Below are 23,669 nucleotides of genomic sequence, written 5' to 3'. Positions count from 1 at the left end.
TTCTCTAGAGTGTTAAGTCCATGAGAGGCAGGGAGGGCAGAGAAAATTCTCTATCAAAAGCTTATTTTTATTTTATTATTTTTTTTTTTCATTCATTCGCCAAATCTCAATTGCATCCATAAACACCCTTTACATTGGATGTGAGTTTACTTATGATTGCTTATTTTCCCTTCCTTTCTGAAATCAGAGAAATTTAAAAGTAACTATGAGAATTTCCCAAGCTACAAGTTTCTCAGTGAAATTTCACACAATTGTAAAAGATGCTCTCAAAGCTTCTTTCACAGAACCAGAACCAACAACACTGCATATATAAATCAGAGAATTAATTACAAATTTCTCTGGAGATGTAATTTTGTGAAAAGGCAGAGAAATTTCTCTGGGAGAGTGGGAAGTATATAGAAGGAAAAGAAATTTGGAGAATGGGAGGGCAGAGAAATTTACAATGGGAAGTTTAGGGAAGGCCAGAGAAATTTTTCAAAATTTCTTTGGACCAATTTTCTCTAGATCAACTTGAGGAACCTTAGACATTATGAAAATATTAGATATCCTTTATGCTATAAAATCTTAATACGAGGGACCTTAAAAAAAACCCCCAATTTTTTTTATAATAATAATGAACAAAATTAAATTATAAAAAAAAAAAATCACTGAGATGTGGTTTTATATAAATAAATATACATAGTGCTCTCAAGTTCAAATTTTGGAAAGATTGGCCAAGAAGAGTGATATTGCTTAACAGAATTTATAGTAAAAAAACAAATAAATAAACAAAAGTTTCTATAATTGAGAATATAATAAATTTAAGACTCTTAAACAACTAAAGAATTTATACCAAAGAAAATAAATAAATTCAAAACTCTTAAACAATTATAGAATTTATTTTTTTTTTAAAAAAAAGAAAACAGAATTTATACCAAATAATAATAATAATAATAATAAACAATCATTGAGAATATTTGAAACATAAACAAACCTATTAATTCTAGTTATTTTTTTAAAACAGAATTTATAGTTTAGAGTAATAATGAATTATAAAAAAATAAATAAATAAACAATCACTAAGATGTGCTCTCAAGTTTAAATTTTGAAAATATTGTACAACAAAAGTGATATTACTTAACAATTACAGAATTTATAGTAAACATAAATAAATAACTAAGGTGCCGTTTGGTAACACTTACGTTTTCAGTTTTCTGTTTATATTTATAAAAATTTAAAAAACTCAAATAAAAACTTGTTTGGTAAAATTTTTGATTTATAAATCAGTGGTCTCAGTTTATAAATTTGGCCAAAAAATGAAAACACAAAAAAATGTGTTTCCGTTTTGAGTTTTGAGTTTTTTTTTTTTACCACCCAACATTAGTCACCACCCGCCACCATTTTCCACCACCGTCTTCCGCCACCACCACCCATCACCCACCCCCTACCACCACCTGCCACCACCACTCATCACCCACCTGCCACCACCCGCCACCACCACCCACCTCCACCAGCACCCACTCCTCGCTGCCGCTGCCGCCGCCGCCACCACCACCACCCACCTGTCATCCACCCACCACTCGCCACTACCATCCACCGCTCGCCACCACCACCCACCACCTACTTGCCACCACCACTCACCACCCACCTGCCACCACCATCCACCACTCGCCACCACCAGCCACCCATCACCACCAGCCACTTGCCACCCACCCGCCACCACCACCCACTACCCACCCGCCATCCACCTGCCACCACTCACCACCACCACCACCACCACCCACTCAGTACCACCCACCACCCGCCACGGTCACCCACCCACCCACCACTACCACCACCCGCCACCCATCCGCCACCTACCTGCCACCACCACCCACTATCCGCCACCCGCTACCACCACCACCCACCACCGCCCACTCGCTACCACCCACCACCCGCCACCGTCACCCACCCATCCACCGTCACCATCACCACTCGCCGCTTACCCGCCACCACCACCCACCCGCCACTACCCACCACCACCCGTCATCCGCCACCTACCTGCCACCCGTCATCCGCCACCCACTCGCTACCACCCACCACCCGCCACCGTCACCGTCACCGTCACCGTCACCGTCACCCACCCACCCACGACCACTACCACTCGCCACCTACTCACCACCACCCGTCATCCGCCACCCACCTGCCACCACCACCACCACCCACTCGCTGCCACCCGCCCACCCACCACCACCACCCGCCACCTACCCACCACCACCCGTCATCCGCTACCCACCTGCCACCAACACCCACCACCTGCCGCCACCACCACCACCACCCACTCGCTACCACCCCCACCCGCCACCATCACCCGCCCACCATCACCATCCGCTACCCACCACCCATCGTCACCACTTTCCATCACCGTCTTCCGCCACTACTTGCCACTACTTGTCATTTCTCATTTTTTTTATATTTTTAAATTTTTTTAAACATTTTGTCAATTACCAAACGCGTTTGTAGTTTATGTTTTTCTAAAAATAAACAAAAAATAAACAAAAACCAGTTTATAAAATTTTTATAAATATAAACTGAAAACGTAAACGTTACCAAACAGACCCTAAATAAACAAAAGCTTCCATGACCGAGAATAAAATAAATTCAAGACTCTTAAATAGCCAAAAAATTTATACAAAAGAAAATAATAAAAAAAATAAACAAATTCAAAATTCTTAAATAATTACAAAATTTATTTCCCCACCCAAAAAAAAAAAGAATTTATACCAAAAAAAATAAAAATAGTAAACAATATTGAGAATATTTAAAACATAAACACACCTATTAATTCTAGTTATTTTTTTAAAACAAAATTTATAGTTTAGATTGAACTTTTATATGCTAAAAAAAAAAAACAAATTTCCATAAAAACATGAGCCTAAAATTCACATCATAATATATACATGTTATACGATATTTTATTTGTTGTTTTTCAGTCAACATAATCAACAAAAAATTGAAAATTTGAATTTTTCATTTTTTTCAAAAATTACAGAATTTGTAGACCAAAATATGAATTTTTCATGATGTTTGCTTTTTTAATTTTCAAATATGTTTAATTAAAATTTATAGATAATAAAATTTATATTTTTTTATTCGTCTTTTGAGATCTTTAAAACAATATCTATATTGAATTTCAAATTCTAAATAAACAAAAAAATCAACAAATAGAAGACAGCATATAGTTTTATTTTGAAACTAAGTTAAGGCAGTCAATTCTAAAGAAACACATGGCAAGACAACTATGTAATTGGCATCTCACACAACTATGGTTTAGTACAATAGAATTGAAATTTTCTATCACCATGTGGACCAAATAACATATATTGATTAATTTGATTAACATTTTATTCATCAATACACATTAAATGCTAAGATTACACATTAAATTTCTTGTAATAAATCCATAATTAAAAAATGTGTTTGTGAAAGCCCCCAAAAATTAAACTTTGAAAATAATTTGCATCTAAAACGTAAGGGGATTTTCTGATTCAACAATAAATATTATAATGACCATCTGTTTTTTACTACTTTTTGGTTTATTATCTCAGGTGTTAGTAAAGTAACAAAATGAGTAATAACACCAATTAAACCAATGCAATATTATTCACGTGAGCTGGTAAGTAAAATATTACAAAACAATGTAGAAATTATTACAAGGTTATTGCTAATACATACTCTAGACCTCGTTTGGCAACCTTCAATTTTTAACCAAACAGTCAAAAAATCACGATAAATTATCATATCACCCTCTCTACTTTTTTACACATTTTTTTATAAAAATCAAAAAAATATTAAAATAACTTGTTCCCAAACGAAGCCTAATTGTGAGAAGATATGAAAGGGTGCCAATTGCATCAATGCCATTGGTAGGTACTCAATCTTTATAAACTTGAAACCAAAGCAAATAAAAAACAAAAGCCGAAAGCAAAAGATGTAAGGTCACAAGATCCCCAACAAGCATTCCAAATAAATTTCAGGCCATACTCAGAATATTCTCTTTCCACACCAAAAAGACCCACAAAATTTGTCACATTAAAGACTAATTTGTCAAAAGATGTATTAAGACACTACTAGTACTTTCCTAAAACGTGCAACTTTCTCATCATATAATAGGAAAGAAAACGTACACCAAAGACCATTACGTACATTCTCAAGCTAAAGCAAGCACACAAGTACTTCCACCCCCTAACAATGCGAGGAATTCAAATAACAGCCATGTAGTTTGTTTACATTCACAAAACCAGCATCTGGGCGCATCCTTGCTCCCTTAAGAAGAATGGCAACATTAAACCCTCTACCTTGAGGCATTCCACACTCACCAGCCCACTAGCTCCAGAAACATCACATACAAACCACCAACACAAACATGCAACCAAAACTTCCATCCTCAAAAGTGATCCAGATCCATAACACCTAGCCCAAACAATATTATGGACCCAAAAATACAAAATTTACTAAAATAGCAAGAAACATGCAAGTCGTCATGCAGCAAAGTAATTGTAGCCCAATTAACCAACCATGCTCTGAATCTGCTAGTACACCTGCATCCATGCTTGACATAACCAAATAAGGCATTTTACTAGACCTCAATAATCACACAAGAAAAGCCACCTTCCAGCTCACTTTTGCTGGCATCAATATGGTAAAAGGCTTTCAGAGTGACAAAATATTAGTTTTTCAATCTTTTCCTGATGACTAACAGTCTAACATCATGTAGAAGAACCAATCACCTTAAGCTTCCTTCCATGAGGACCTATATGCCTCACCTTGTACACACCTCAGTAAAACTCATCCCCATGAGCCATCAGCAGAATATAACGTTGCTGGGCCCACTGCAAGATAGTTCAAATCCAAGGAACTATTCCTTGGTTACGTATCTTAACAGTGGTTTTACATGCTGAAGCAAAAGATCATCAATTTTCTCCAGCAGTTCTCTTTAATATCGTGTACTTGGTAACAGCAAGGGACAATGCCTGTTGCAAACTACCTTCTCAATATTGACATAGGGCACAGAAAAGTCTCACATAGCAATGCTGCAACCAACAGGAATAGTCATGTTGCATAAGGGATGATCTTGTGCCAAGCAAACTTTCTATAACCTTTAGATACCCACGCATATTTCCCAGCAAAAATAAAAAAAAGAAAAAAAAAAACTGTACTTGGTTGATTCCAGATCTAAAAACTCCCCCCTGACATAGTGGCAACAAACTGTAATTATATACTATTTCAACAAGTGGCCCACCTTCCATTAATTTCCTTCCAATAAACTGAGATTACGTTTTGCAGATTTAAACATCGCAGGCCACTCTGTTGTACTTATAAATGCTCTCAATTGCATCAGAGACCAGACACAGTACCTGTGTCAGTATTCATATCAGACAGAGAGATGGTAATTGGTTGCCATCCTGATGGATGATGTACGATCCATCTCTTCATTGTGATTATCATATTCAAGATCTGGAGTACCTCACCAAGAGCAAGCTCTTTCAAACATGCACTTTTCAAAATCAACGCTGCTTCATACCTGTAAGAAGATATAATAGCTTAACAAATGTTTTCACAGCCAACTAAAAGTAACCAGACGCCATAGAGTCAAAACTCCCAGGAAAAAAATTTACCTGCATTGAGAAGCCATTATTGCCAAATGTCCCGCAGAAGACGTCAGAAACTTTTGAATTCGATCCCATGTCGCCTTGGGGTACTGGTTAAGATTACCACCTATAGGATTCACACACTTCCAGAGTCTTTCATTTTTACCAACATACAGCTGGACAGCACCTAAGTTTTGCTTTATTACCATATGTTGCTCAATTACACAATCCAAGGCCTTCTTTATTTCTGTATTACGGTGCCTTGGGTCACCAAAACGAATGCAATCTGTTATGTTTGCCTCTGTGGGCATAATCTTTTCAACTTTTAAGGTATTCAATGCTAGCAGGACCACACCAATAAGGCCTTGAACGATGTCTGAAGGTTGTGGGCATCTTTGCGTTCCCCAAATGCCATTGCCATTGCCATTGCCATTGCCAGAACCAGTATTAGCAACCACTGATGTGGATGATGACGGTGGAAACTGAGAACTGTGACGACGCATATTTTTCGGGTCTTCATGGTAAAAAGGATGGCTTGTGTACTGAATATGGCTCTTCTGCAGTCCACTTTGGCTAGCAAACGTTGGAAACTCAATTTGATGATGAAAATTAGAAGAATTTTGAGAATAGTTGGAGTAATCGGATATACTGAGCTTACCAACATTGGGCACATTAGTGACCGGGGCAACAAAGGATAATCTCGAAACATCAGGTCTCAGAGGCACAGGGTGGGCATCATTATTATGAGGATTTGGCATAAACATGTTATCGGGTGCAAAAGCAGGTCGAGCTTGAGGATATTTATTTTTTGGAATTTCTGCAAAAGGACTACAATTGTTCCTCGAATTGTCAATATCACTGGGAAATAAATTGGGGGCAGACCTACTTGCTGATACCACAGGCTCACTAGCACTAAAAAATTCATGGGGAGCTTTCTTGAACTGCCTAGCAGGTGCATTTTCTGGCTGCATAGTATAGTTGTCATTCTTAATCTCTTGAATCCCAAGTGGGGCACTTGAAGCTCGGGATATAACCGGTTGGTTTGGATATTTACTAACATATTTCCCTTTCAATTTACTATCACCAGCACCAGAAGAATTAAAGTTGAGATTTCCCAAAGGAACACTTCCACTGCTGGAATATGCAGATTGGTTTATTCGAATAGGGTCAGAAATGGGGTTGTGTGACAATTCAGAGTTGAACATATTGACGTTAGCAAGTTCTGTTGATTCACCACACGAAAGTGGGGATCCTCCGGCAACAAGGCTTGTCCAAAGCCATACACTTTTTGCTGCTGCAACGAGCGCAGGAGATGCTTTTAGTGGTTGTGCCAGAAGGATATTATATCTCCGCATGCGTAACTGATGGAGAGCATTAGAGAAATCCCTATCTCCAGAAATAAGCAAATAATTTGCTGGGGCAGGATTGTCCACTGCCCAGAACAGCATATCAACTAAAATTTTCTTGTCACTTGCATCTTTAACACCTGTTCAAACAATTAGCCATGTCATCAAAGATGATCCAGAAACAGACACTTTGCTAAATCTCACTCTATAGGTTTGAGTTGTTCCGGGACACAAGGCTTAGTTTTTTTTTTTGTTTTGCTCCAAAGGTTTTGGTTGGATAATTGGAAAAGTAAATGCAGCCAGCCATTCTCTGGAAAATTAAACCACCAAGAAACATGAAAATATTATATGGGGTTATGTGTTGACTTTTGAACCATAAAGGGTTTACGTGCTTTTGGGGCAAGGGAGATTGAAAACAGCTTTAGTTTGCTTTGCTGCTTGCTTCTGGTTTGTCCACCATTGCGAAGACACAAAAGGAGTATAAAAGGATATCTATATAGCAAGGAAGAAGGAACTAATTCATGTTGAAATCAAGAATAAAGCAGAAATGAGGACAATGGAAAGGCAGGCACATATTATAAATCATCATCATTTACTCACTCACTCAAATAATCAACAAACAGCAAAAACATCAAATTGCAAAGAGATTATTATTATTAGAAGAAGAAGAAGAAAGCAATTAATGATATATATAGTGAGTGAATTAGGGATCAGGGATTAGGGATTAGGGTTTAGTTTTTGAAGGAGAAGGAAGAGGAAAAAAAGAAAAAAGAAAAAGTGAATACCAGCGGGAACGTGATTGAGAGAAATGCCAGTGCTGGAGAGAGCGTGCTGGACGGAGGAGTTGATGCGATTGGTGTCGCCATAAGCAGAGATGGAGAGGGGACCACAGTAATTCAACTTGACGAGGGCTGAGGCTATGTTCTGAGCGATCGCGTGAGTGTCGCATCCCTTTGGAACTTGGCAGTTCTCTATGTCCCACCATATCGACGTCTTCGCCCTCCCGTACTCTCCCTCCTCCCCCCCATCTCCTCCTCCACTCATGCCTCTCTCTTTCTCTCTCTCTCTCCCTCGCTTCGATCAATCAGCCACACCGCACGATACCATCTCTCTCAACTCAACTCCACTCCACTCCACTCCCCGGATCTCACTTTCGCTCAATGATTTTTCCACCCCTCGGTTCCTTTCCCTTCCCTCGCTCTCTTTTCTCTTTCTCTTCTTTTTCTTTTTTTTCCCCCTCCCACACACTCTTCTCCTTCCGTGCCTCCACTGTGGGTTTAAATACACACGAGTGATGACACGCGTGTGTAATTGAAAAAATTACTCATAAATCCTGTTTTAAGTAAATGTTACACTAATTAATTCTGAATGTTTTTTATTAAATCATTTAGTCCTGATTCTTTTTGATAAAGTATTGTTTTTAAATTTATTATATATCATGTTTACCTTTTTACCCATATTTTGTTTTGGTTTTGATGTTTTCCTGGTGTTTGTTTATTAAGGATATATTGTAACTTTCCTTTTTAGTAGGAGGGAATTTCGTTGAAGGCGTGGACTCGTGTGGAAGTGTAGGATGTTTCCGTTATGGTGTTATTCCTGAGAAAGTTGTTTGTGGGTCTATGGTGGTTCGTTTCTTCGTGTGATGTTTGAGTGCTTGGGTTTGATTTTTCGAGTTTTTTTATTGACCTCTGTCCAGATTCGTTTGACGTTAGTGTTTGTGTTATTATGTTTGCGATGAATTTTCTTGTGGTGTTTGGGTGTGTGTTGTTGGACTATTGTATGTATGATGTTTGTTTGTGGGTTTATGTTGTTTTATATGATTCATTATTATTGTTGCTCGCATTGACATTTCTGCGTTATGTGTAAGGGTGTTTCGAAATTTTTTTGGGGGTATTTGCGGGGGATTGGTGTTTTGTGTGATGCGTTATTGTAACTTCCCAACATCACGAACAGTTCGAGTGGGTGTATTTGGGAGAATTGGTGTTTTGGTGATGTGTGTTTTAATGTTGGTTTGTGGGTTGTATATTCGAATTTTTTTTTGTGTGATGTTTCTATTCTGCTTGTCTATATGCATACACATATTTAATTTTGTATGTTTGAATACATTTGGGGGTTGTGCTATTTTTCTTATTTGTTACCAATTTTATGATATCGATATTTAGCTTCTCAATTTCGAAATGTTAATTTGGCATTTTGTTAAGTTTATGGAGGAGTTTGAAAGTGTTGTTGTAGTGAAGAAGTTAGTTTTTTTGGGTGGTGATCTGTTATTGTGAATGGGTAGTGGTGTGTTATTGTCAATGGGTGGTTATTTTTCCTGGGTGTAATGTATCTGTTATTGCAGGTAATTTTGGGCAGGTATAGAGTTCGCAGTGTTGTTGTTGTGTACGTTCGGTCAGACCAACGCAGTGTTCCGCATTCATCAAGCATTCACGTTCAAACAATTAATTGATGCCGTTTGCGACAAGTTTGATATCATGGAGCACGAGTTTAAGGTTGACTCCGACGATGATGTGCGGAACATGTTGTTACTTGCAAAGTCTTTCGGGCTTGAACATATTGACATGATAATTCAACTGCAGGGTAATGGGTCTGCTACTCATTGTGGTGTTTCAGTGTCACATGATGATGGAGAGTGTGATACCGTGGATATGCGGATAGCCGATATGGTAGACCGAACGGATTTGTTGGCGACATATTGTCCTCATTGAACGAAGACGTACTTGTCTGCTGGCTGGGCATTCGGTATTACTCATGTCGGCCAAATTTTTATGGGTGGTGCACATGAATTCCGAACGGTATTGTGCAAGTATGCAATGGAATGTGGGTTTCAGTTCAAGTATGTCAAAAACGACGCTGTACGTGTCACTGCTATATGCAAATTTGTAACGTCAACTGGGTGCGGGTGGTTGGTTTACGCCCGGGTGTCTCCTTCGAATGGTGTTATGTATTTGAAGAGATTTATTAGTGTACATTCCTGTGGGGCTGCTGTACGAACATACCGTAACCCGCGGACTGGGTCAGATTTGGTGTCCGATGTGATCGCAGGACATGTGCGTGAACAACCACTGACATGACCGACGGATGTGGTGTTTGACATGAAGGACGATTATGGCCTGGATATTAGTTATCGGGTTGCATGGTTAGGGGTGGAAAAAGCAAGAAACAAAGTATTTGGCGACCACGCTATGTCGTTCGATCAACTTAGGTGGTATAGTAATGTTGTTATGGAAAACAACCCACATAACTACATTAATTTGGATTTCGATCAGCAAACTGGGAGGTTTGTGAGGTATTTCATAGCTTTTCGTGCATGCATCGACAGGTTCAATGGTTGCCGTCCACTTCTATTTTTGGATGGTACATTTTTTAAGGGAAGGTTCAAGGGGACATTGCTCGCAGCCACCGCCAAGGATGGAAACCAAGGTATGGATGACAATTTGTAGTGCTTATTTGTACTATATACAAGACTATGTTACACAATTGTCTTTCACCACACCATGTGACTTACAGTTTGGAATTTGTATAATTTGATATTGCATTATGTAGCAACCACTTGACTGTATAGCATGGTACTGACATGAATTCATGCAGGTTTATTCCCCATCGCATTTGCTATTGTCGATTCTGAAACCTCATCAAACTGGGAATGGTTTTTGCGGCATTTGGCTGAAGTTGTAGACGGAGCTAGGAATTTAACTTTCGTGTCTGATCGTAATTTGGGTTTAATACAATCAATGGTCGTTGTCTTCCCCGCGGCACACCATGCATTTTGTTTGTTACATCTTCAGATGAATCTTCGTGACCGAATGAAATATGTTAACGCTGATCAGAAAGTTGGTCTAATGCGGAAGTTACGAGATTGTGCTTACGCACCAACAGTAACATCATTCAACCAGAAAATTGAAATTTTAAAACAATGCAGCCCAGTAGCGGTTGGTAATTTTTTGCAAGACCTACATCCGCAACATTGGGCCAATGCGTACTTTAGGTATTTTTTTTCCTTCATATTCGTATCTTCCACTTGTCCGTGTATTACTTATTCAAGTGCATTTGCCGATACAGTGAGATGTGGTCTAACTCCACAGAGTCGTTTAACAATTGGATTCGAGAAGCTCGACACCTACCCATTACTCAATTGGTGGATGCAATAAGGGAAAAGATCATGGAAAAAATGTCAAAGCGTAAAGTAAAATCCAGCGCCTGGGTTGGTGAACTTTGTCCAAAAATGGAAAAGCGTTTGATGTCTGAGTTTAAAGATAGCAGGCACTGGATTGTTAGTCAATCGGATGACAATGTTTTTGAGGTTCGGTCCCACCTGTCAGTGTTAGTTGACATTGGCAATCGTTCATGTTCTTGTTTTCAATGGCAACTAAATGGTTTCCCATGTCCCCACGCGGTTGTTGCGTTTCGAAATAGTGGTAAGAATGTGTATGATTACATTGAACCGTTTTACCACGTGATGAAGTATAGGGCAGCGTATGAAGGGTTGATTCACCCAATTTCCACCGTGGCGAAACCCAAGTTCACACCGTCAGACTATCTCATTGCACCACCCATTTACAAACGTCCTCCTGGAAGGCCCAATCGGAAAAGAATTCCATCAAAGGGCGAGGTTGTTCAACACATTCGGTGTGGTCGTTGTGGCAAAATGGGCCATCATAACAATAAAACATGCAAGGAAGCGATGTAGCAGACTCGTTGTCAACTTTATCTTATATGCGAACATTGATGAAATATTTGTTTCACATTATTAAATAATTATGTTATCTCTTCCAGAAATTTACCGTATGACTCTACAATAATTGAAGTTTATGAAACATTATATATTTTTTACATTTACGCTTGTCTAACTGTAACAGCAGTGTACTTACTTGTTCTAACAACTTACATAACATGGCCTTCTGGCCAAACAAATGTTGTTCAGAATGTATAAATTTGGCGACAACAAACAGTTGAACATCAGTGCTATTTGTAGTTCATGCCGATGTACTACCGTGTACTAGCAAAACAAAAAAATGTGTTGAATGATGAAAATTTTCAAAGTCACTTACAGTAAAACCACGCAGCAGCCTTCACCCACTTTGATTTTAATTAAGTGACTTACGTTGAGGCTAACGTTTCACCCCAAAACAACCTTCACAACGTGCCTGTTGCACACGTCTCGCAATTACATCTTCTGTGTACATGCAAAATTACACTCAAAAAGTCGTGATTTTTCCTAGCTAAATCTGTCATGAAATTATGGACTACCATCATTTGACAACATCCATACCAAACCACATACGTATTAATTGAAAACACACCCACTCCCAACATTATTATCAGCAAATACCATTACAATTAGTCTATTATGCCATTTACACGTCCAATGAAACACTCATGTCACTTTGACCCACAAGAACAAACATAACCAACATCCACAAGAATATTAACACAGCAATCCATACAAGACCCAACAAATTGCACATTCCTAAAATTTGAACAACATTACGTTCCAATCACAATCCAGTATAGCCAACAAAATATGTGCAAAAAACATTTGAGCCCAATCGAATGGGTAAATCATTTAACGTCGCGACATTTTGGCATAAACAGCAAAGCATAATGTACGCGGCAAAGCAAACAAACAAAATCTAAGTATCCTACTGCAAAATAATTTAACCAAAACAAACTAATCTGTCAACGACTTTCATCAAAAATATATTGAACCATCAAAATGTAAAACCAGAATCTATTTGCAATTTCCACTATTTTTGGTCTGATGGAGCTGTCAGTTCCATCAATGTATTGTACTGCGAAGGCCTCTGCCTGAGTCGTTTAAGAACATCTTTACCATTGACGCGCGCAACTCTAGTGGCGTTGTTTCTTCCATCGTGGCGCCAATGTTGCAACCATGCATGTATTGCCTAATGATATAGCAGACAAAGATTGCACAATCTGATCTGCAAACAACCAACCAACCATATCAACATCCCCGTGACTGTAACAAGTTAATTTCTTTTTCCAGGAAAAAAAAATTAAAAAAAAAAACAAACAACCCACTATAACATCTTACGTTTCCGGGCTCTGTTGTGGACAATCAATGACTGAAACAAGGGGTCTGTCAAAGTTTGGCTTTCTAACAATACCGGGTGCCAACCGTGGCCAGACAAATTTTGTATAATATTCTTCCACCCACTGTTTCTACAAAATCAAATTTAATATACGTCATCTTTTTGGCATACATATTTACAGCAAACTAACTACACTTCATAATGAATTTGTCACTGTAAAAAATGCACATGGTCTGCCATGTCACTAACTTACGAAGAAAAATTAGCACATATGGGAAAAAATAATATTACGTTCACAAACTTACCACTTTCAGTGATTCATTGTAATGTTCATCATGTATCCCCCTCCTAGGTTTCAAAGAATTATAATGTTTCCATGACTCGCTCACAGTGTCATGCACCATTACAGTCCAGTGGTTGGCATGATACACCGGGTAATGCGTGAATCTGTGTCCTTTTGCAGCTTTGATTTGCACATTCAAATATTTCCCCCGCGACAGTGCATTCGGATTCTGCATAAAATCCTGTTTCATTATGCCAGTCGTACCAACAAAATTAGGTATTCTGAAACAAATAAATTAACTTCACACTTTCGGTGATGTGGGAATGTATATGTCCAATTATTGCACGCTTACATTACATACACTTACCGAGCATACGCTGCTAAAAACATACAAACTATCCACAGCGTCTTGTCTTTCAATACCTTTGTCCTGCAATTCCATCAACATGGCTGCGTACGCGTCAATGACCTACACCAATCAGCCACGATGTTATTTCTGTGACACAAATATCTCATACCAGAAAATCATGTTCGAACTATGTTTTTGCACATAGTTTCCAGTGTGTTAAGACTATACTTACGTTCCCTTGAATAGATGATCTCTGCACTAGGTCACGAATGTCACCGAACATAACTTGTATACCGCTTTCACCTCCATCCCATATTACAGCTCTGCAAACAACATCACATCATTACCAAATGTACAAAATTACACACTCTCACACACAAAATTGCATAAAAATGCATTCATATTCATATTGGTTACCCGTCGCCGTCAAATGTGTACACTCTTTTCAGAAGCATAATTTCATCTTCATCAAGCATGTTCCATACAGCATGTGTTCCTGCTCATTCCAAATCCTTGCCATGTTTTATTTCCAACTTCAACATCCTCAACGCCATATATTACTTCAGGACCAACAGTTTCCCTATTACCCATCTTCCATTTATGTTTGCCACGACCACCTAAATTGGGGTAATCGTACTCACTTAATCGAAATTGACGTCGTGCCTTGCTCTTAACTCTCCTCACCAACGATGTCATATCAGGGCTAGGTCTGATGTCTTCTAATCTGTCAGTCCCGTCCATTGTAATGGTTTCAACGTTGACAAGGTTGTTCTCTTGTTCACTGACAACAGCATTCTCAACGTCACTATCTTTCAGTGACATATCCAAGTTTCTATTGACAAACTGTTCATCAGCCAATTTACCAACCCAGTCCACTCCTGTAACATCATCTGTCGCGGCAGGCATGGTATTTGCATTTCTTCCACAACCCTCTGCCAAACGTTCACCACTACCAGTTACTGACACACTTTCAGACTTGTTACTTTTCCTCGAATTATGTTCCCACGACGCCTGTTGCTTGTTTTTCTCCTTAAATACTGACTGCGTTACTTCGTGCACCTCACACTCATCCACATAGTCTTCCAAAATTGTTATCCTTGCCTCTAGCTTTTGAACTTGTGTCGACAGCCTTAAAATTTCAGCATCTTTCGTAATAATTACACTATCGAAGCCGATGAATAGGATGGTGGCATGTGCACCTACCAATCTCTTCATCGCCGCAACTTTAACATCTACATCACGCAAACGGGCAGACTTCACAGAAACTTCCATCTCCAATTCAGTAATTTTCTTCAGAGCCTTTCTTAACTGGTCGGTAGCGTCGTTGGTGTCTTCACAAACGGAGCCTCCAGGTTGTGTGCTTGCCAGGTCTAATAGATCAGGGAACAAAACCGAGAACGATCGCCCATCTTCCAATATATTACCATCCATCTTGCTCCTACCATTATAGTTTGTATTGCGACTTTCTTCATTCTTGTTGGCGGACGTCCATTCAACCTCACCGCCATTGGGTGAATCTGGCTGCCAACAATTCAAACTCGGTTCAGCAACGTTCACAGTAGCGTCAGGAGCATTAGCCGACAACCCATTCCACGTACTCACAGGCTCCACTACCAACAATTTTCCTTCTTCTTCCACAATGCCTTCTGCATCCACCAATTTGTCAACAAAATACTTTTCGATGATAGTCCCCGAAAGTTTATCAAGATTAACCTGTACGGGGGGGAAAAAAAAATGGTACCATATATTAAGTACAAACCAACCAAAACGTATAGCACATACCAACAGTGTGTTGAATGTCATACCTCAAAAGAACCCTCCACCGATAATTCCATGCTTTTCAATTTCCCGATTATTTTCCTAAGGTTCCACCGACAAAACCGTGGTGAAACATTCAGCCTATCTGGCTATATAATGTTCGTGTGCTCGCAAAGCAGAAACTACAAATTAAAAACAATAGTAAACAGTCAATCACAACGTCAACTACCCGTACACATTCAAACTCTTAAAGTTTTGGAAGTTCAATGGATTTTCTGGGTTTTAGATCAAATCTTACCAGTAACGTTACGACACACCCGGTGACACGTTCTGGCCTATTGTGCGCCTCATTCAACGAAGAAACCAGCGAGTTTCGAATTATTGCTGTCTAATCATACAACCGTAAAGTCTCCAACTTATCGATAACCCGCACAAACGCCCAACCAATGGACTCACCTGTTGTTGGGAAAAATAATTTCGCACATACGTACAAGCACATCAGCTTTGCAACATCTTTTTCGTCTTGCTCCGTCCTCCCACGCATTGCCACTACAAGCGCATCTTTGATTACCTTCGATGAAATCCGGCTGACGTTAGGCCATCTTCTTTGTATAAAATCTGCCGGTCCTTTACCAACATGACACAAATCTAACTTCTCCCTCCCACATTGCAACCCAAATAATAAACGGATGTCACTATTTCGGATTGGCAGCCCTATTCCCCCAATGTAAAATTTCTCATCAATAAGGTTGTATGTCTGAATTACATGGCACACCATCGCGTCACACTTCTTATATGCAGCTGGATCCAATTTATGCACTCGGATCGCGTCAATCATAAGCCAAAATGGCGTTTTCTGTAATTGCTTGACATGACGAGCACTGAAATCAAACTCTAACACTGTTTTCATAACACCGGCAATGTTAGACCAGTACATTAGCTTCTTCATGTCGACAAAAACTCTTCGCACAGGACGTGTACCTGTCCTGCTTGTCTTGAATGGCAATTTTGACAGTCTCCTCGGAGCTAATCGGGTTAACGTTTGAACAGCAGATCGCGATGGTAGAGTTCTACATTCTGCCTTACGTGTCGCACGATGCCGACTTCCACTTGCTGCACAACATTAACATTACCAAATTAGCACCATCAAAAAAACCTGACTACCAATAACCATACAACACAGCATTCACATACATTATTTACTAGACATAAAACACATATCACGCTTCAACATCCTCCCACGAATCAAAGCCACAGAAACACAAACTGAACTGCACTACAACACAACATTACCCTCACTAATAAAAAATGAATACCATCAACTTGCAAAATTAATTTTCAATTACCTTTGACATAGTAACAATACAAGATTTGTTAGTAACTTATTTCGTAACCCAACTGCCTACGAACTCATATTTAACCCCACATTACCACGTCACCACAACCCACATACACCGCTTCGGCACACCCCATTGCATTCTACAACCCAATGTAATTCAAGGAACTTGGAAATTTACAATAACATTGCCAAAAGCAGTGGTCCCTCATCAACATAGTAAACACACAAGATGTTTAGACCCTATTGGGAGTGGAATACTAACACAATGTTTCCCCACCCAAACACACTTGTCGAACGTTGACATTGGACACTTCAATATCCTCAAACAACGCAAATTATCAATTTCACCAAACCCCTTCCAGTAAATTAACATTTACATGTGAACAACACCACAATGACCATTGACGTATTACCAAGCACAACTGAATCTGCTAACCACAGCTTAATAGTAAACAATAAGTACATCGACTCATGCAATGTTCACCCAACCCAATACAATGCCCCACCTACAACATTCCCATTTCACCATCGGCCAAAAAAAAAAAGGACTTTCCAAACACCAATTCGACTAACTTAACATTGACATAGACATCAAAATCAATCCCCACCTTCTCCCACCCTCAACACCAACACACCCAAAATCAGGGCTCCACCACAAACATTAAAAAACACACAACTAGGCCAATCCAGTAGACAGTTTTGAAAGCAATGTTTACCCCCAACAAATACAGTGGTCCACATACTTTTACATCACACAAAACGTGAACATGCACACACCATCAGACCAGAAATTACATACCTGCCACCATTTCTTCCCGAGGCGATTTCCGGCTCCAACGTTTTATCAGTGTCTTATTCTACGCCAATTACTGTTCTTCATGATGTTCAGACCCAACTCTTAAGCTCCCAACACCGTATTCCCACGTTTGATGGTTTCAACTAGGGTTTTACTCGGCAATGGAACTTTAATTTAGGAAATCACATCAACAACACCAATCCTAACAAACAGTCTCCGTAATCACGGATTCGAAATCGCTGGAACATCGGAATCACGATCCCACTCCAGAAATTACTTCCCATTTTCGCTCACAGTAGATTGACATACCATTTCGATGTTGGCCTCTTTCGTAAATTCAACAACAAACAATGCCCGTTATTTACCCCTTACTTCAGGACACGTATTCCACAAAGAATGGGCTTTAATGTCTTTAACATTGGAATGGGATCTATTAGTGTTACAAAAAAAACTCAGGACTAAATGGTTTAACATTTACTAATTTAGGATTTATTGGTGTTTTGCCCTATGTAATTTAGATAAATAAATATAAGAATAAATAATAAAAAAAATTAATATTATAATATATATATATATATATCTATATAATAAGGGAGAGTGGTTTTTGAATTTTGATGGGACTGTTGTCCCTTTGTCAAAATATAAACCGTTTGATCCATTCAATCCAACAGCTAAAAAATGTCTAAGAGACATTATATTTCAATGGTGGATTTACAATGTTGATTCAATCCTACGGTGTTCAAGAGATTCAAATACATTTTCAATGGGTGCTAGATTCAAGAGCAGATTCAATCCTACGGTGTTTCTTCTTCCCTTCCATCTATCTCTCTCTCTCTCATTCAAGAGCAGATCGGCGACTTCGCAGATAGAGAGTTTGTTGGGTGCTAGCCTTGCTAGATCGGTGGGTCCAAATCGGTGACATCGCAGCAACAAATCAGTGTTTCTTCTTTCCTTCCATCCATCTCTCTCTCTCTCATTCAAGAGCAGATCGGCGACTTCGTAGATAGAGAGTTTGTTGGGTGCTAGCCTTGCTAGAGTTTGTTCATTCCTCATGAGGTTTCGACCCCTTTGTAAGGTTTTCACATACCATTCCTCATAAGGTTCTCCAAAATCTTGACTATTTTTTTTGTTTTTTTTTTGTTTGATTTTGAATAATTAATAAATGTTGATTTGTTTATTACGGTTTAACTGTTGATTACGGTTTGATTTTTCTTTGATTTTCAATTTGATTTTTCTTTGTTCATTCTTTGATTTGTTGATTATGGTTTAACTGTTGATTACGGTTTCATAACTGTTGATTACGGTTTGATTTGTGGAAATTTGGGGAAATTTTCAAGAATTGAAAACTATTTTCATTCACCACCTTAAGAGAAAAACTTCATTCAAGAATTTAAAAACCAGCCACTCTTTATTTATTACCAAATACCTGTAAGTATAATAGTCTGATATGAATCATGATTATATGTTTTTTTTTTAAGCCTTATTTTTTGTTATTATTAAAGAAAACTGTTTAATATCAGAAAACTATTTTTTAAGCCTTACTTCATTCAAGAAAACTGTTTTATTATTATTCATAAGGTTGTCAATATCAGCAAAAGTGCATGAAAAAGAAAAGATCATATGAATTCATCTAATATTCATCAACTCCTAATTTTTTCTTTGTTCAGCCACAGAGATCATATTTTTCTTTGGTTTTTTTTTCTTGAGTATTGTTTTTCTTTAATTTTGGGTACACTTTTATGGGTTTTGTTAATTTTGGGTGCACTTTACTTTACTTTAATTTTGTGCAACTATTGTATTGAGTTACTTTATTGAATGGTTGTTACCAAAATGTTCGAAACAAATTCTTGGTATCTTCTCTCATATTGATTTAGTAGGAATTATTGGAAATAAGAAGAATGTTCTGCATTTTTTGATAATGCAAAACATTTCTGAGTGTTTATTCTTACTTGGACATGCATGTTGTTTATTCTTAATTTTTTATATTTTTCTTTTATACTATCTGTTTTCTGTTTTTAACCTGATGCATATGGATAGGTAGATGGAACTTACATAATATCGAAAATTAAGTATGTACACTAGCTCGAGACTCCACAGAATAACATGAAAAAAGCTGCTTGAGGGCATCAAGTTTGCAGTGCCTTTGATTGTTCGATTTATTTTTCATGGTGCAATTAGTGATCCAATTTTGTAAAAGAATTCTTCTACCAGATTTTGGAAATTTGATAGTTCAATTTATTTTTTGTGGTGCAAATTAGTGATCCAATTTTGTAAAAGAATTCCTTCGCTATATCCTTCGATTAAATAGACTTTTTCCTTTCTATTTTTAGAAAAATAGACTTTCTAGATGTAATTCTATTTAATGATTAGCTTTTTCCCCTTGCAGGTGTGGTTTATGGCGGGGTTTTCACACATTTTTTTGTTGATTTTTATGAGGTCAGTCATTTTTTTCCCCTGCATTACTTAAAGCTATCTATTGGCTTGCTGAACTCTATAGGGTTTCTGAGAATCATTGTGGCGTTTCTGAGAATAGTCAATTAAATTTTTTACAAATTTTACTTCAACAAGGTAAAACTTAATTACAATGGATTATTTTTATTTGGTAAATTGCTTTTATAAGTTTTATTGCACAAAAACAACAAAACAAGGCATACCCCATAGCAAACAAAGAAACAATAGTCTCAAAGAACCTTAAAAGCAATCAAGACAAGAACACAAGTAGAAACCATCTAATCAAAGCAATAAAGACAAACATAACCTTACAAGAAATTCCCATAGGTTACAATCATGCCCATTCATTCCTCCAAAAAATTCTGGAGTTCCTTTCAATCCAAACATGATATATAAGGGCAACAAACAATAATGTTCCCAAATGGGCCTTCATATTTGTTGTGTGTTATGCAACAAAGATGAGGAGAATCACTATCATATAATGTTAGGTTTTTATTCTTGGCAACCCCGTTTGACAAAACTCCTTTAAGTTGTATTTATTTTCGTACTTTTTATTTCAGTGAGGCTATGAGTGTTTAGATGCGAATCCAACCCGAATTGTGCATTGCAGAGAAGTTTGTGATGTTAATTCTTTCAAGATTGCCACTTCGTTGATTATGACAGGGATCGAGCTGCCCGGTCAACTCGCGGGGGTCCAGGGGGCAGCACCCCTTGGCAGGTCCGGGGCAACGCCACAGCGGGGTCGAAGGGCAGCGCCCCCGAAGCAAAATGCAAAATTACATTCGAAGTTGCATGTCTGCCCTTGCTCGCTCGAGCGAATAAGTGCTCGCTCGAGCGAAGGCTGCGTCTGGAAAAAAACCTGAAAGAGATGAATGTACGCTCGAGCAAAGGGTGCGTGGCTCGAGCGAAGCCACTTATGGAAAACACGCGTTTTTGGTTCCTCACTCGAGCGAGAGAGTCTTCGCTCGAGCGAGCATCGTGATTCAAATTTCTATAAGTACGTGATTCAGTCAGATTTTAGGATTACTTCTCCAGATCTTCTTCTTAGGTTCTAGGGTTTATATTTGGAGATATTTTGCTGGTTTTCTTTGATGTTTTGATTGAGTATTCAACTCCTGGTTTAAAGAGTATACATCAAATGATTATTTGTTCGTTCTACACAAAAGTGAGAGTTGTTTTTCGGTGGATTCTGAAGAATTCGAGCCTGAAGCTTTGGTGGATTCCGGAGTGGCTCATCATCAAGACAATTCCGAGGTGAAGACGGGGTTGGAAGAGGCACATAGAGGTTAGTTCAATTCAGGCGTGGATTCGCTAGGTAATTGAGAGTATACCTATGTAATTCCTTTATATCTTCTTAGTGGATTGTTTTGTGGCTGTTGCCCGTGGTTTTTTTATCACAATTGGAGGTGTCCAATTGTGGTTTTTTCACGTAAAATCGTTGTGTCGATTTGTCTTGATTGTTTGATTGGGATTGTTGTTTACTGCTTAAAATTGATACATAATCACAAATCAACATCTAGGGTATTTCTAGATTTTTCAATATAATTTTATGCAACAAATGGGCCTTCCTACTATGTTTCAATGGTATCTTCCCTCATATTTTTGTTTTCGGTTTGATTTTGTGGAGAAATGGGAATCATCCCAATAATTTTTTAACTTGCTTTTGGATAATGGGAATCATCCAACTACCAATATTATTCTTCTGGGTCTGTGTTTTGTTATTTTTTTCCGATTTTTCTATATGGGTTTTCTAAGTTTAGGCTTAAGTTACAATGATGTTGTATATATTTTTTCTTTGTTAGGAATAGACATCATTTCTTTACTTGCATTTAGCTGAACCTTTTAGATTCATTTTTCTAAATTCTATACCTTTCAAATTCACTTTTCTAACACTTATAAATTCAATTTTGCTATAGAATTGTTGGTTTTCTTCTTCAACATTACCTTTGGTCAGGTAACTAATTGAAAATTTTGCTAGAAAGTTGTGGCGGTTGTTTTTGATGGTCAAATTTTGGATATTCTGTAAAATGCCTCAATTAAAATAGTTTACTTTCTTATATAATTATACTTTTTTGTTGTTCAAATAGTGAGTGAATCTATCAAGCCAAGTAAATGACTAAACAACCTTTCCTACAGAGAGTTTGATTTAACCATGCTTGAATGCACTTAGTGCTGGTAATGTGAATTTCCTAATTGATCAAAGTTATTTTATAGTTTATTCTACATTCCCCCCCCCCACACACACAAAAATAGTGACTGAATCCATCATAGTTTATTTTCTACATTCTCCCCAAATAGCGAATGATACGTGCCTTGAATATTTGGTAAGGTTAACAAAAATATAGGTATATTCAATTGGTGAATCAATCAATGGGAGTTGGATCTTATTTTTAATAATAAACAGTGGGCAATTTTTAGGGAGTTGATTTCAGATAATGGATAATGGATAATGGAGCTTGCTTGCTTATATTTTTTATTCTTCCTTTTGCTTCAGGTACATATGCCTTGGCTTGAAGGTGTGTTTGATTAGCGCATAAAAAGTTGTTGTGGCTTTGTTTGCTACAATGGTTGATTAGGTAATTTGTCAATAATTTGTTGCTTATCTATTGTTTAACTTGGCTTCATTTTACATGTTGCGAAAATTAAGAATCTTAAATTTTTACTAGCTAGGCTTCATTTTACATGTTGGCTATCTTTTGGATTATTAGCTAGATGCAGAGATGGTAAAGAAGCAAGAACCAAGAAGAGCGAGTCCTTGATTTTTTTTATGCTAATAATTTGGGTCTTCTATTTTAATTTTTGAATTTCATACTATTTTGATGATAATTATTGTGATAATTTTTACTGTAATTTTAAAAATTAGCATTATTTAGAATGCCTTTATGTTTGATTTTATTGTTTTTCAAAAACAAGATGTTTTAGTTTGTTTTGATTAGACTTGAAAAATTTAAGTTAGACAATGAATGGAAGTATTGTGTGGGTCTATTAGTGAATGTTTCAAGAAATGGAGAGCAATGGCACAACGGTCCATTTAACAAGTGAGCCTTTTTTTTTTTCTTCACAATTTTAGAAGTTTATTTATTGAGTTTCTTTTTATTGGAATTTTTCTTCTTGATAGGTGATTTTGGGGGTGGAGGAGAAATTTAAATTATATTGATTCAACAGAATAACTTTGTCTATTACTTTTTTCACACCCTATAACTCTACCAGTGCTTATAATCAATTAAAATTTTAATTTTAAGACTTAGACACTGTAGGCACAATTGTATATTCATTTTAAAATATATGTGACAAAAAAATGTGCTTACAATAAATTAAATTTTTGATTAGATGAGTTAGAGTCAATTTGTTTCTTCTTCTTCCTTTTACTCCTGTGACTCTTAACTCAATATATTTTTGTTTCATTAGGTGAAAATCGTATGTTATTTTTTACAAGAGCTGAGCCTACTCTTTCTTTCTTTCTTTCTTTCTTTTTTTCTTCTTTTCCTCTCATTTGTTATTTTACTTTCAGAGTGAGGATTGTAAGTTCTGATAAAAAATAAAACAAATTATGCTTTCAGCTTTGCCAGTTAAACAATGCTGAGATTGGCTCAATGAGGTTTAGAAAGAATTTGTAAAAAAAAAAAAAAAAAAAACAGTAAAGAGATCTAGAGTAACAAAAGTCTGTTTTAAGCCATTTGGCCAT

The 23,669-nt window shown here is 37.6% G+C and overlaps 2 protein-coding genes across 2 annotated transcripts; one reads left to right on the top strand and one right to left on the bottom strand.

Moving 5' to 3' along the window:
* Window positions 1-3,952: 3,952 nt before the first annotated feature.
* On the bottom strand, window positions 3,953-8,308 carry LOC114293686 (uncharacterized). Its single transcript, XM_028237799.2, has 3 exons — window positions 7,741-8,308; window positions 5,637-7,095; window positions 3,953-5,542 (listed from the first exon to the last, which is right to left on the bottom strand). Exons 1-3 carry the CDS (start codon window positions 7,997-7,999, stop codon window positions 5,356-5,358), a joined length of 1,905 nt encoding a protein of 634 aa, XP_028093600.2. The 5' UTR covers window positions 8,000-8,308; the 3' UTR covers window positions 3,953-5,355.
* A 1,742-nt stretch (window positions 8,309-10,050) lies between these two features.
* Window positions 10,051-11,645, top strand: LOC114294185 (uncharacterized). Its single transcript, XM_082912903.1, has 3 exons — window positions 10,051-10,378; window positions 10,547-10,891; window positions 11,041-11,645. Exons 1-3 carry the CDS (start codon window positions 10,051-10,053, stop codon window positions 11,643-11,645), a joined length of 1,278 nt encoding a protein of 425 aa, XP_082769029.1.
* The last annotated feature ends 12,024 nt before the right edge of the window (window positions 11,646-23,669 follow it).

Source organism: Camellia sinensis, unplaced genomic scaffold (assembly GCF_055761805.1).
Source record: "Camellia sinensis isolate YWXY unplaced genomic scaffold, ASM5576180v1 Unanchor6, whole genome shotgun sequence".
NCBI lineage: Eukaryota > Viridiplantae > Streptophyta > Magnoliopsida > Ericales > Theaceae > Camellia > Camellia sinensis.
The sequence above is the reverse complement of the archived record's forward strand: the minus strand, read 5'-3'. Positions and strand labels throughout refer to the sequence as shown.